Genomic DNA, 12,900 nt, shown 5'->3' with positions numbered 1-12,900 from the left:
GGTGGTTTGGGAACAACTTTTTCAGGGCTTGGTTGTATGTTCTCTTCAATTTCTTCCGGCAGGTTGCTAAAACTGTTTTTTGTCTCTATCGGTTTCTGCAACCAATAGTCACTGATTCTTGTTTGTTTCCTCGCGATTTCTTCTTCTGGACTTCTCAATCGTTTTTTGTTAATGACTGTAGTCCATTCTGATGGTGGAGTTTGCGTTATTGCTGTTTGTTCTAATCTTATATCAAAGTGTGCAGGTGATTTGGTTGAATCGCTATGGTTTGCCATTTTTTAATTTTTAATATTTTATTTAATTTACTTCCAGAGGATAAAAAAAAATAAAATAATTACATTGTTTATTTCACGCACTTCATTTTTCACTTACGTTATTTTAGCACGTTTTTTACTATAAATACTATAAATGAATTTCAAAAGGACTGTTGTAAAATAAGATGAAATAATTTTAAACACTAATAAAAATGAGATGCAGTCCTTTTGTCTGGTCACGTAAACACGTATTCACTACACTTTAGGTCCACTGAGAGACGGGTAGCCGCATCTGTTATGCGTTTTTAACACTCAATTAAATAACCGTAATAAAATACTGGGTTTTTTTAAAGAAAGGTATCTTTTTATAGCTTGGACCGTATTGAAAATACGTCTTCACCCTACGAAGGTTGGAACTGAACTATGCGAAGTACTCTAAAAGACTATTAGTGCATCCTAATGCACTGGAAAAACAGTTAAATGTGCGCGATGACAGTGAAGTGCGTAGGCTCCAACGCAAACTACCATACGAACTGGTTAATAGACGCATAGAGTGAAATTTACTAATTTCTAGAATAAGTTAGAATAGTCATTAGAATAAGTTAGGATATACTTTAAAATAAGTTAGAATAGTGTCTAGAATAAGATTTAGATTATAAGTTGTACAGCAGATCACTTACTGAAGTGATCTTCTACATGTCAGGATGGTTATATTATATAACGGAAATCAAACAATAATACTTATTGCCCACGGGCAGATTGTTGATGTTCCAAGAGATAAAAAAAAAGATGAATCGAATATGTAATTGTATGTGTGGCGATCGCCACGACCCTTTAGGCCACCACGAATACATCAACAAGTATAAAGGTTGGCAACGCCGGTGAATTGGTACCATGCGGTTCCAGGGTATAAAAGACCATCACGACGACGTCTCGCTCTCTTCTCTTTTCTCCATCCCCCTGTAATAGTACCACTTCCACAGCGCTACCGTACTTCCTCTACCTAACCTAATATCCTGTCAATTCTCCCGTCGACCACATGTATCACTCAATATCGAAATAAACAAGTGATAATTAAACCAGTGTTTTTCAGTTCTCGTGCAAATTCCTTCCAAAAATCGTACTAAGTGTTCTGACAAATAGTCGCAGCGGCAGCCACACATTTCGACCGACTAACCGACCCGACGAACATTCGTACAATTGGAGGCCCCGGCGAGATTCGAACTCACGATCTCCTGTTTCCAATTGTAGGAATGTTCGTCGGGGGAAAAGAGAAGAGAGCGAGACATCGTCGTGATGGTCTTTTATACCCTGGAACCGCATGGTACCAATTCACCGGCGTTGCCAACCTTTGTACTTGTTGATGTATTCGTGGTGGCCTAAAGGGTCGTGGCGATCGCCACATATGTATAACTGTACTGACATGTAGAAGGTCGCTTCAGTGGACTAGGACTAGGACTATTTTATTGTTTGTTTTTCTTGTACCCCCAATAATAACCAACATGGCCAATTAGAGTAATTACACCTAATTGGACTCATGTTTCGAATACTATCCAAAATCTCCTATTATAAGTATGATGCTCCCCGTTCAAAAGTTGGATCCTCGTCCGATGAATATACATCACTTTGACTTGTTTACTTATTTCTGAATTATGTACTTGAAAAACTAGAGGAACGAAAGATAATATCAATTAGTTTGTTTATTCTACGTTAGCTGATTAAAATTCAAGGGTTTTCTACAAAACAACATCCTTGATTAACGTCAGAAATATCTGAACAGTATCGATTCAGATCCGGAAGGATTCGGATCATGGCTTCTCTCTGGGTCTTGGTGGCTCTTGCTGCCAGTCTTTCGACTGGTGTTAGGTGCGTTCAGATTTATTCCCTAGATGGACAATGGGAAGCTTATGAGACTAATGTTGGTAAGTATTAAAGATTTTCGAAAAATATCACGAATGCTTTAGTTAGGTGTCATTAAATACCACCAAAGTTTTAGTTAATATACTTTATAATAAAGGCAGAATATTACTCAGAAAAAGACGAGCATTAGAATGTATAAAAATGTACAAAATCTCTCATAGAATATTATATTTTTTATTATTTAATTATTACAATGTTACTAGTCGTTTCCGACTAACCTACAATTTGTCTTTATGATAACTTGAATCTTGGTATATAACTAGGAGACCTATCGGCCCTATCTCAGTCTCTAGTGTAATAATGTTCGCTGTACTTTTTATTATATGCAACTCATTACACAAGATCAGAGGGTTTGAGTCTTTTGAGCCTGTCTCCTGCTCTGGTGGTATCTAAAAGTTGCAATACTTCAATATTCTCATGAGAATGTAGTCTTTCCTTTCTTGGTAGTTTTTGCAGTAATTCTCCTGTTATTAAATCATAGCCTGGTGATTTCCTGGGATTAATGTCAGTTTTAATAACTTTAGTTAGCTCTTTCGGCGTGACTTATTCAGTCATCGAATGTTCATCTCCTATGTCCGGCAAATTATATTCAATATTAGTTTCGTTTGGTTGGAAAGTTTTTTCTTGATATTTAGCAAGTGCTTCTGCTTTTTGGTGATTATCACGTGCCTAATTCCCACATACTGATATACTGAACGTACTGAAGAAATGATCCGATCAAATGGCTTTTCAGGGCAATTCAAACGAACCAATAAAAAAATGGTCTAAATGCCCGAGCAGTTGTGGGACTGAGCAAAACATATCCTCGGTTTCGCCTATTTAATGAACGCCTTTATGAACATAACCAACCTGATGTAATTAAATGAGCTTTCACTCTCTAAATAACTCAATCTTGCAGGATATAAATTTAAGGCTAACGTCCCTGGTGGAGCTTATACGGACCTGATGAACGTTGGCATCATCCAAGATGTCTTTTTCGGTTATAACGACAACAGCTCGCGTTGGGTTGGTTACAACAACTGGAGTTACACCAAAATTTTTGACGGTAACGTATTTACAACTAAACGAAATTATTTTTGGCTGGATACCCGGATTTCTTTGCAGTTACTAGCGCACAGCTTGAACACAATCAAGTGAATTTGGTTTTTGAGGGTCTAGACACGTTCGCGGAGATTATCGTAAATGACGTATCAGTAGGAACAGCCAGCAATATGTTTGTTCGGCATATATTCGACGTCAGAGAAGTGTTACAGGTAAGTACCACCAGTATTAACCGCACCAAAATCAAGAGACGACGTTTTTTAAGGCCGGTACCAACAACATCACGGTTTTTTTCGAAAACCCCGTGGAGGTCGGTCAGCGGTTGTACAACGAACAAGTGCAGCAGTACCGAATCCCACCAGAGTGTCCTGACGAGGCGTACAGAGGCGAGTGTCACGTCAACATGCTCAGAAAGATGCAAGCCTCATTCTCGTGGGATTGGGGACCGGCCTTTCCATCTGTCGGTATTTGGTAAGAGTCAGATTGTTTAAAGAAACACGATGTATACGAATTCGAACCCATGATCATAGAGTAATAGAGAGAAAACTCAATAGAGGTTTCGCTACGTCCGATACCTAGATGGGGTTATTCATAAATCTGGAGAAACATGGCATGCGCACAAGAATTTAAATTTGAAACGTTGCCAGCTCTTGCAGATTATATATACATTTGAAGAATATAATATAACATGTCAATTGAAACGTCCCCGGTCTACCGTAGTAAAACACATTTTTTTGGCAAAATTATTTTTTTTTTTTCAACATAATTCCCTTCAAGGGTGATACACTGATTATAGACAACTCCTCCAACTTTTAGATACCATTTTCGTAGTACGATTTGTCCTTTGCTTCAAAATAGGCCTCAATTTCGGCGATCACCTCTTCATTCGACGAAAATGTCTTCCCAGCGAGCATTCTTTTGAGATCTGAGAACAGGAAATAGACGCTAGGGGCCAGGTCTGGCGAATACGGTGGATGGGGAAACAATTCGAGGCCTAATTCATGGATTTTTGCCATCGTTTTCACTGACTTGTGACACGATGCATTGTCTTGGTGAAGCAGCACTTTACACACACACTTAGCACTGTTACAACTAAATCCGATTTGCAAAATTAAAATAAAAACTGAACGGATGCACACCTGGATAGAATGTCGTCATATGTCTGTTCAGATTAAAAGTCTTATAATAGCTTTATGAAAATATTCACAATCAAAGAAAACTCCCAACTTTACAAAACAGAGTCCAAATGGCCGTTGTAATTCGTTGAACTCTACCTCTCGATTACTTGTAAATGGCAACGTCGCAAAATCAGGCGGAAACTACCGAAGTTTAACTATCGATTATAGGTTGGGATTCTCCAGAAGTAGCCACTAATATAGGCAATCCGCAATGCGTATATTCAATGTGTATATTGCAAATACTATATTTAAAAGAAATTTTAATTAGTTTTTGGTTAATTATTCTTAGGAAATCTGTCTATTTGGAGTTGTATGACTTGTCCGCGATTCGATACGTCCTCACGGACGTAGTAGAGAAAGATGAGAACACCTGGTCCCTAAAAATCAACACGTACTTTGCTGGAAACGATGAGAACATAGTTCGTGGAACACTCAAGTAAGCAGGCATGAACCCTGATTAAAAATATGGTTTTGAGTTAAATCTACTACCATTTCAGCTATTCTTTAACAGTCGAGGACGGTACTATCGCAGAGAGCACCCTTTTCGCAGCAAAAGCAGATCAATATGGTGAAATAATATTCGACATGACATCTCTTGACGTGCCTAAGGTATAGTCCAGCATGCAGTTACCTTTTAAGACTGGCCTAACATAATTTTTTTCCTCTAGGACAAAGTAAAGCTCTGGTGGCCCAACGAGTACGGTTCTCAGCCATTGTATGAACTCGTAGTACGGTACGGTAGCGTCCAGGAGGATACTGTCGACGAGAAAAGAGTAAAAATAGGATTTAGAACGGTGGAATTAGTTCAGGATGATCTAGGTACGTAAACGTTAGGGTTCTACAGGTCCCGTTAAACACAGAATACGATTTTTACAGATAACGGGGCTACTTTTTACTTAAAAGTCAACGGAGTGCCGATTTTCGCGAAGGGATCCAACGAAATACCCATCAATATCCTTCCAGAGCTAGGCCAAGACAAGAAAACCATCCGAAATTTGATGGAGAGCTCGAGAGACGTTCACATGAATATGCTGAGGGTCTGGGGAGGAGGTAACTTAGAACTTAGAAATCATTAATATATACATTCGATAAAATAATGATCTCACGTCGTTTAAATTGATGACATCAAAACGTCGCAATGTTGCCGCATCAACTTCAACTTCAACCTCTAATTATCATCACCAATATTTTTTTGGAGACATTTGGCAACATGGTCCACTAGCAGCATTACCGCTAATTTGGTTACATGTTCCGGCACATCAGGCAGTATTCAATCTCTTTTCATCTAGGATAAAACGAGAAGGAAAAATTTCTAGGTTTAACAAGACTTTTTACAAAATGACGTGAGTCGACTGCTTTATTGCACGGGCTATAGAATACGACAATTAAGAGAAAAAGACCAGGAATTCGGCCATAACCCCATTTTTGCTTGACATAACCGACAAACAGACACCATTGGCAACGTCGTATCGATTAAAACCAAACAATTTCCAGGTGTTTACGAATCTGACTACTTTTACGAGGTGGCCGACGAACTAGGCATCATGATCTGGCAGGACTTCATGTTCGCCTGCGCCTTGTATCCAGTGGGCGAGGACTATCTCGAAAGCGTTAAAGCCGAAGTCAATCACAACGTCAAGAGAATATACTATCATCCCAGCATAGTGGTTTATTCGGGTAATAACGAGAACGAGGGCGCCTTGGTTGACAGTTGGTGAGTGCATATGTTTCATATTCCAAACATAACCTAACTTCTCGATGACGTACAGGTATAACACCAACGACAACTACGACTTATACAAGAGGGACTACGTTAAGCTGTATATCGACACTATAAAGACCGAATTCGACCGAATCACCGATGGCAGGGGAATATTCGTGAGTTCGAGTCCCAGCAACGGCAAAGAAACAGAAACGGAAGGTTGGGTGTCCAAGACTCCCGGATCCTCTATCTACGGCGATGGTAAATTGAATCATCCTTTTCTTCAAGCAGTATATTGAAGGGAAACCTTACAGTGCACTACTATAATTACGTCTTGGATCCTTGGAGTTCCACTACATACCCGGTACCTCGGTTCTGTTCGGAATACGGATATCAGTCGTTACCATTCGAGGCCACCTGGAGAACCGCCACAAACGACAGCGCCGATCTGGACATAAACAGCCCCTTCATGGACTACCGACAACATCATCCTCAGGGAAACGACCAAATGCAGGACCTGATCTTGCAGAACCTGAACATACCCAGCAAGGACAGTCAGTTCTACACCAGCGCTTTCATCTATTTGTCGCAGGTGATATATCTTGTTGAGATCTTAGACAGTTAAATATTATAGACGTTTTCCTGCAGCGAATTACATTTCGGCTACCATAATGAGTGTTTAATGATAAGCTATTGTAATTCGAATAAGAAATAAGTTCTCAGTTACTCAGTATTATAGGCGCTATATAGGATAAAACTCAAGAAGATTATTACCATTAACTTTAACGTGAACGATTTTTAACAAAACTGTATTTCTATTAATTTAATTATTGCTTAAAATCTGCAAGCTAACTTGTACTGTATCCATACTTATCCCCACAGATACGTACAATTCATACAAACTGGCAACGCCGAAGATTTTTCGATTGTGCGTGCATAGTGTTATTTATCTACGTCGTTACCCGTTTTCTAAGTATAATAAGCGCTAAATGAGACAAATTTTTCATAATTAAAAAAAAAATAAAACAAAATAAAATTACCTGCAGGTACTATATTCTCAAGCCATCAGAGTCGAAACCGAACATTACCGAAGATATCGGAGTTATCTGAACGATGCCGGGGAAGGATACACGATGGGCGCCCTCTACTGGCAACTGAACGACGTGTGGGTAGCGCCGACCTGGTCTAGCATCGGTAAAATAACATAAACCGCGATATATCCAGGTTCTAAAGATAGTACTATATAGATTACACCGGAAGATGGAAAATGCTCCATTATCTAGCACGGGACATGTTCAGTCCAATTATCGTTACCGCACATATAGGCTACAACAGGAACCTACAACTGTACACCGTCAATGACGAACTGGAATCGGTACAGGCCACTTTGGTGTCGAAGGTCTTCAAGTACGACAGTGCAGATTTTAAACCAATTTCGGAAACACGCACAGATTTAACATTGGTGAGCTCATCCTACTAGTATTTAAACAAAATAATAGCACTAATATCATCAGAACGCCGCTGCTTCCCAACTCATCGAAGAATTCAACATAGACGATCATTTAACTTCCCTGAACTGCGGCGATCAAGGCTCGGCGGACCAGAATTGTTTCTACCACTTCGTCCTTGAGAAAGACGGCGACGTTTTCAGCCCGCAAAACTATTTATTCCCCGGTAAACTGAAGGATTCCAATTTGCCGCTATCCACAGTCAAGGTAGGACCGTATTTCTGATAACCGATCATCGAATATTAACTATTTTTGATCCAGGCAACTTCGATCAGCGAAGCCGGTACAAACACGTTCGATATCGTTATCTCATCTGACAACATCGCCCTCTTCGTCTGGTTGGACGTCGACCAGATCCAAGGGAGATTCTCACACAACGGTTTTCTTCTAGTAGAATCCAGCAAAACTGTGTCGTTTTCCAGCGAACAATCCATCACGCTCCAAGAATTACAGGAAGCCTTGACAGTTACCCACCTGAAGGATCCACGCTGGCTTTAAACTACTGATTCTCTTATTCTTAATTACTTAATAAACATCATAGAACAAATAAACATTTAACAACTAAACTTTGGAATTTTTATTAATGTGTGTCACTGAACTAGAAGAAACCAATAAACATAACCTCGCTTTTATTTATTGTTGACAAGCTTTCGCGTAGTCATTTCCAGTTTTATTTATAACCGATAAAATGAGAGATCAACCTGATCAGGCCTCGATTCGAGCTCAGGTACTCGAGTTAATGAAACAAAAAGACAAAATCGAAGACGAAATAAAAGAATTAACGGGTATTTTGACGCAGGTGATATTTAACAGTTTATTTATAACCCGTTATAGTTTAGTTATTTTAGAATGGGGTAGGTATGAATGATCCTCTTGTGGACGATGAGGGTTTTCCCATAAGTTCCATTGATATATATCAAGTGAGGCACGCGCGCCACCGAATAATCTGTAAGTTGTTTCTTACATATGTAGGATTCTTTGTACTTTTGTGTCACTCGATGTGTTGTGTTGGAAGGTCTTCAAAACGATCATAAGTCGCTTATGAAACGAATAGAAAATGGCTTGCAAGGATATTATTCGGCGTCGTCGTCAGAGAATGTCATGGATATACAGTCATGTGGTATTAATATGAGGTCTGAAAATATCATACACATAACCCCATTCGCAAAAGTGACTATTGTCAGTGGAGGCTCCCCAGCCGACTATGCGGTAATTTCATGGGATTTCATGACAGAATTGTATGCATATATGATTTCAACTACATTTCCAGGGTATAAAAACAGATGACGAAATTGTTGAATTTGGTTCAGTGAACTCCTCCAACTTTAAGGCTATCACGGATATTGCCACAGTTGTCCAACATTCAGAAGGCTCTTCTGTTAGTGTTAAAGTAAAAAGAGGCGAAAGATTTGCCACTGTTAACCTTATCCCTAAGAAATGGGCGGGAAGAGGATTGTTAGGTTGTAACATTGTAGTTTTGTAAGAAAATGTTTAATTTATCAGTGATTATAGATATTAAAACAGAGTATGACAAGGATTTTTGGATTTTATTTTGTAAATGCAAGAACATTTTTACAACTAATACAACATATCACCATTCCCACAACAGTCTTCAAAGGAAACAGATTACGATGCCAAACTCTAATATTAACTATTTTCTTTACCTTTTGCGAGGTCTACTTTGATTTTTTTTAACAAAGAAGGGATGTAGTCAATCTGCCGGTCTACGCACCTCGTGGCACAGTCTTCAAAAATCTTTGTGTATTTATCAATCTGCCATAGTGAATATAAAATTAGCGTGAATCCAAAAATATTAAAGTTTATTGGAACTTACTTCTGACTGAGTGGGATTGGGGCCTATTTTAACTTTAACATCGTCGTTACAATCCATAACACATCTTTGGAGCTTATTCTGTAAACCCTCAAACTGCTGTTGTACGTAACTTTGAGCCCAATTCAACGAGACCGAGCAGTTATCGACGCATTTCTGTACTCGTTCCAGCGAGGCTTCCCGATTATCACAGCATGCAGCAGCACAGCGATGCATATCTGCCTGAAACAACGTTAAGACATAGAGAATGCACTTGTTTCAATACCCGAACGAGCCTACCTGCATCTTTCGTAAATATTGTAAATCTACATCGTTAATCATTTTGGTCATTTCTTGTTCGATTCGTTGTCTCTGTTGCTCGACCATTTTCTAGATTTTATTTAATAAATTCCCGAACTTCAAGCAAACGTACCGCTATAACCTAAATTATCTACACGCTGATAAATAGGTTATGCAACAGTTTAAAAATCTTTTAAACTGACATGATCTTTGTGATTTAGAATCGATTTAATATCATTTATAATCAGCTTAATTTTAATTGTTAGTATTGAGCAAATCATTTACGAAAATACTGACTATTAATTTTATATTCGAATTTACTTTCTATCTCCCTGTTTGTTTATTATTTTTGTTCTGTTTTCTTTGCTCTTTGTAATAATATTAATGTAAAATATATTATTAGTATTAGATATATCACAATAAGATATACGAAAAGATCCCAGCCATATTACGGGTTGTATATATTTTAAAATAACGAAGTACGTTTCGTTTTCTAAAAATTTTTTTAATTATATCAACAAAAATATTAAATTAAAAAAAGGATTATATCCATTATTGTATTATGTAATATTTAGTATGCCCTATACTATTTATTTTAAGAATAATTTAAATTATTGATTATTTTTAAGTACGGAGGGTTGCAGGAAGTACATACAAACAAATTGTTTAATAAGTAGAATAAAGATTATCTTATTTTTCTATGCATGATATAGACACTTTTATGGAACTATAATATTAATTCTATGCCTAATAAAATGTCTCCAATCTTTCAACCCATGCCATCCATTCAAACCGAAAAAACGGGCATTGTTTGGATTGTGTCATTCATATAACTAGCAGTAACATAACCTTATATCAGATATTTTTGTTTGACTTTTTCGAGAAATAAAATGTTTGCAAATTCACAAGTAACTTTACGCACAGTCAGGGAATTCTTTAAAAATCCACGTTTTCGTGGTATTACTTCGACCGTCAAACCCCTGGAGAATGTTAAAGCGGAATTGTTATTAACTGACAGATGTGTGGAGAGATTAAAGAAAATCACGAATAATTCGCCGGATAGTTTCCTCAGGGTGTCTGTTGAAGGTGGTGGTTGTTCTGGATTTCAGTATAAATTCGATCTGGACTCTAAACTGAACGACGACGATAGGTACTGAGATTATTATAGATGATAAATGTAGAGAAATCACTTCATAATTTAAGGGTATTTTCGAAGAAAGGAGCCCAAGTTGTTATAGACGAAACATCTTTGGAATACGTGAAGGGTTCCACTATAGATTATCAAGAAGAACTAATCAGGTCCTCTTTTAAAGTAGTTAGTAACCCCTTAGCTGAACAAGGATGTTCCTGTGGATCATCATTCGCTGTAAGACTGGATTGATGTGATCTACATCTTTAGTAGTGTACAAAGAAAGGTAGAAAGAAAAGATTTTATTTATTGACTGTTGTTTATTACCCTAAATATATAGCTTTTGTTTTTAAATAAGTGTTTTTGTAAATGGTAATCGATACAAGACTAAAAAATAAAGCCAAATGAAATATAGTGTTGCTATTACATCACAAATATACAGAGATGTTACACATAAAGGTAAAAGATTTTTATAAATATTAATGTATATAACATTCTAACAAACACTCATTAACATATCGTAAAACTTAACAATTCCTCCAAGGCTTTGATCATTTAAAATTTCATATATTTATATCGAACATTTGGATGAAACTGATCATAAACAACTGACGCTTTACTTATATCACAATGAAAGTTGTTCCTTCACAATACTGGGTAGGAATGTTCATTTTTTTATAGAATGTTACTTTTTTGACGCTAACCTGTGTTTCAAGATTTGTATCTCATCACAATGTTGGGTAATTTTTTCATTTTGTGCTGCTAAGTGTTCTGTCATCGCATCCAACTGAGATTTGTAATTTTTGTTGGTTGTCACCAGTTCCTCATAGCTTGTTTCTAGTTTGTTTTGTAGTTCCGTGTGTTCCTGTATAAGATTCTCCAATCTAAAAGTCCCTTATCAACCATTAGTTGATTACAACAAACATTCTACCCTTACCTTGATTTTAAACCCTGATTTTCTGCATTCAGTGACTTTGCCTCAGATATAGCTAAAGTTTTCAACTCAAGCATATCCCTCAGCTGAGATTCGTAATATTCAGATAAATGCTCATTTGAACTAGGTTTACTCCTCAATAATTCACACTCTGACTTCCATTTCTCCACTTCAGCCTTCCAGTGTGCCTCCCAGTCCTCTTTTTCTTTATTGCTGTTCTGATTCAGGCTACACCACTTCAGTTTTTCAGTAAGTGTCTCATTATCCTTGCAAGTTTTATGGAATTTCTCTTCCAAACCAGCCAGTTGCTTCTGTTGTTCTAAAATCTTTTCTTCCATCCACCCTATCTTCTCTTTGTAGTTATTTATTTCTAGATCCTTATCTGATATCTGAAATTGATATATTAAGACAAATTACATATTTTCAAAAAGCAGAACTTACACTACTTAAAAGATGGGCATTTTCTAAAATTTTCTTCTGCAACTCTTCATCAAGAAGACCCATGTCTGGTGGGGTTGCAATTTCTGCACTTTTTTGTTTCCCTTTTCTACTATGACTATTAATCTGCAACTCTTGTTGCAACACCGATATTCTTTTTGTCAACTAAAATATATGGTTTTAAAATAAAGGAACAGATATTTCAATAATCCACAACACCTGCTCATTCCTGAAAGTGAGACTTTCCATTTCTTGATCCCGTTTCCTAATTGTCTGTTCGCTATTCTTGATGGTTTCGTTAAGGTGTACATTTTTCGCCTGTTCATCTAGAACCGCCTTTTTTAAAACGGTAGCTTGAGAACGAACCTAAAAATTATCCGCATAATTCACCGTCATTCATGATCCTTTCGATTTACTTTGGAATATTCCGTTGCCAATTTCTGATACTTGGCCTCTAGATCTGTTTGTTTATCCATTTTATATATATTTTGTGTTCATTATAAAAAACTGCATTGACAACTAGCAAATTAGGTTAGCCCACTGTCAGTAACAATAACTAGACAACCAATTAAACACCTAAACTTTTTCTTATTAATTTATCATTTTAGATCTTGCTTCAGCAACACTAAGCGTTAGGTTATTATTACTCGGAGAACAATATTAGAAAAATGTAAGTCATAACTGAT

General features: G+C 37.3%; 5 protein-coding genes across 5 annotated transcripts; 3 read left to right on the top strand and 2 right to left on the bottom strand.

Moving 5' to 3' along the window:
• The first annotated feature begins 2,015 nt into the window (after positions 1-2,015).
• On the top strand, positions 2,016-8,169 carry LOC143201688 (beta-mannosidase). The gene is made up of 15 exons (XM_076412904.1): positions 2,016-2,176; positions 3,073-3,219; positions 3,279-3,427; positions 3,481-3,686; positions 4,683-4,829; positions 4,891-5,002; positions 5,062-5,212; positions 5,270-5,443; positions 5,888-6,107; positions 6,163-6,356; positions 6,410-6,687; positions 7,142-7,289; positions 7,343-7,557; positions 7,610-7,810; positions 7,865-8,169. The coding sequence occupies exons 1-15, from the start codon at positions 2,065-2,067 to the stop codon at positions 8,099-8,101; spliced, it is 2,691 nt and encodes an 896-aa protein (XP_076269019.1). The 5' UTR covers positions 2,016-2,064; the 3' UTR covers positions 8,102-8,169.
• A 62-nt stretch (positions 8,170-8,231) lies between these two features.
• On the top strand, positions 8,232-9,140 carry LOC143201690 (26S proteasome non-ATPase regulatory subunit 9). Its single transcript, XM_076412906.1, has 4 exons — positions 8,232-8,402; positions 8,452-8,551; positions 8,619-8,812; positions 8,874-9,140. The coding sequence occupies exons 1-4, from the start codon at positions 8,292-8,294 to the stop codon at positions 9,084-9,086; spliced, it is 618 nt and encodes a 205-aa protein (XP_076269021.1). The 5' UTR covers positions 8,232-8,291; the 3' UTR covers positions 9,087-9,140.
• On the bottom strand, positions 9,132-9,938 carry LOC143201692 (protein FAM136A). The gene is made up of 3 exons (XM_076412908.1): positions 9,714-9,938; positions 9,438-9,656; positions 9,132-9,376 (listed from the first exon to the last, which is right to left on the bottom strand). The coding sequence occupies exons 1-3, from the start codon at positions 9,798-9,800 to the stop codon at positions 9,251-9,253; spliced, it is 432 nt and encodes a 143-aa protein (XP_076269023.1). The 5' UTR covers positions 9,801-9,938; the 3' UTR covers positions 9,132-9,250.
• Positions 9,939-10,532: 594 nt separating this feature from the next.
• On the top strand, positions 10,533-11,199 carry LOC143201691 (iron-sulfur cluster assembly 2 homolog, mitochondrial). The gene is made up of 2 exons (XM_076412907.1): positions 10,533-10,863; positions 10,917-11,199. The coding sequence occupies exons 1-2, from the start codon at positions 10,604-10,606 to the stop codon at positions 11,092-11,094; spliced, it is 438 nt and encodes a 145-aa protein (XP_076269022.1). The 5' UTR covers positions 10,533-10,603; the 3' UTR covers positions 11,095-11,199.
• Positions 11,200-11,384: 185 nt separating this feature from the next.
• Positions 11,385-12,787, bottom strand: LOC143201689 (protein phosphatase 1 regulatory subunit 21). Its single transcript, XM_076412905.1, has 5 exons — positions 12,631-12,787; positions 12,434-12,580; positions 12,218-12,379; positions 11,780-12,165; positions 11,385-11,726 (listed from the first exon to the last, which is right to left on the bottom strand). The coding sequence occupies exons 1-5, from the start codon at positions 12,688-12,690 to the stop codon at positions 11,528-11,530; spliced, it is 954 nt and encodes a 317-aa protein (XP_076269020.1). The 5' UTR covers positions 12,691-12,787; the 3' UTR covers positions 11,385-11,527.
• Positions 12,788-12,900: the final 113 nt, after the last annotated feature.

Source organism: Rhynchophorus ferrugineus, unplaced genomic scaffold, assembly GCF_030347505.1.
Source record: "Rhynchophorus ferrugineus isolate W39M unplaced genomic scaffold, kcgeb_rfMv2 rfM8, whole genome shotgun sequence".
NCBI classification, from domain to species: Eukaryota; Metazoa; Arthropoda; class Insecta; order Coleoptera; family Curculionidae; genus Rhynchophorus; species Rhynchophorus ferrugineus.
The sequence above is the reverse complement of the archived record's forward strand: the minus strand, read 5'-3'. Positions and strand labels throughout refer to the sequence as shown.

What these genes read in the sequence shown, in the direction of transcription:
- LOC143201688 (XM_076412904.1), top strand. Translation starts at nt 2,065, where the DNA reads ATGGCTTCTCTCTGGGTCTTGGTGGCTCTTGCTGCCAGTCTTTCGACT. An exon ending in GGCGCCTTGGTTGACAGTTG is followed by an intron (nt 6,108 to 6,162) that starts GTGAGTGCATAT and finishes GATGACGTACAG; the next exon opens with GTATAACACCAACGACAACT. An exon ending in CTTTCATCTATTTGTCGCAG is followed by an intron (nt 6,688 to 7,141) that starts GTGATATATCTT and finishes AATTACCTGCAG; the next exon opens with GTACTATATTCTCAAGCCAT.
- LOC143201690 (XM_076412906.1), top strand. Translation starts at nt 8,292, where the DNA reads ATGAGAGATCAACCTGATCAGGCCTCGATTCGAGCTCAGGTACTCGAG. An exon ending in TAACGGGTATTTTGACGCAG is followed by an intron (nt 8,403 to 8,451) that starts GTGATATTTAAC and finishes TAGTTATTTTAG; the next exon opens with AATGGGGTAGGTATGAATGA. An exon ending in CGCGCGCCACCGAATAATCT is followed by an intron (nt 8,552 to 8,618) that starts GTAAGTTGTTTC and finishes TTGTGTTGGAAG; the next exon opens with GTCTTCAAAACGATCATAAG.
- LOC143201691 (XM_076412907.1), top strand. Translation starts at nt 10,604, where the DNA reads ATGTTTGCAAATTCACAAGTAACTTTACGCACAGTCAGGGAATTCTTT. An exon ending in AAACTGAACGACGACGATAG is followed by an intron (nt 10,864 to 10,916) that starts GTACTGAGATTA and finishes TCATAATTTAAG; the next exon opens with GGTATTTTCGAAGAAAGGAG.
- LOC143201692 (XM_076412908.1), bottom strand. Translation starts at nt 9,800, where the DNA reads ATGGTCGAGCAACAGAGACAACGAATCGAACAAGAAATGACCAAAATG. An exon ending in AATATTTACGAAAGATGCAG is followed by an intron (nt 9,657 to 9,713) that starts GTAGGCTCGTTC and finishes ACGTTGTTTCAG; the next exon opens with GCAGATATGCATCGCTGTGC. An exon ending in CCAATCCCACTCAGTCAGAA is followed by an intron (nt 9,377 to 9,437) that starts GTAAGTTCCAAT and finishes TCACTATGGCAG; the next exon opens with ATTGATAAATACACAAAGAT.
- LOC143201689 (XM_076412905.1), bottom strand. Translation starts at nt 12,690, where the DNA reads ATGGATAAACAAACAGATCTAGAGGCCAAGTATCAGAAATTGGCAACG. An exon ending in TCACTTTCAGGAATGAGCAG is followed by an intron (nt 12,380 to 12,433) that starts GTGTTGTGGATT and finishes CATATATTTTAG; the next exon opens with TTGACAAAAAGAATATCGGT. An exon ending in ATGCCCATCTTTTAAGTAGT is followed by an intron (nt 12,166 to 12,217) that starts GTAAGTTCTGCT and finishes TATCAATTTCAG; the next exon opens with ATATCAGATAAGGATCTAGA.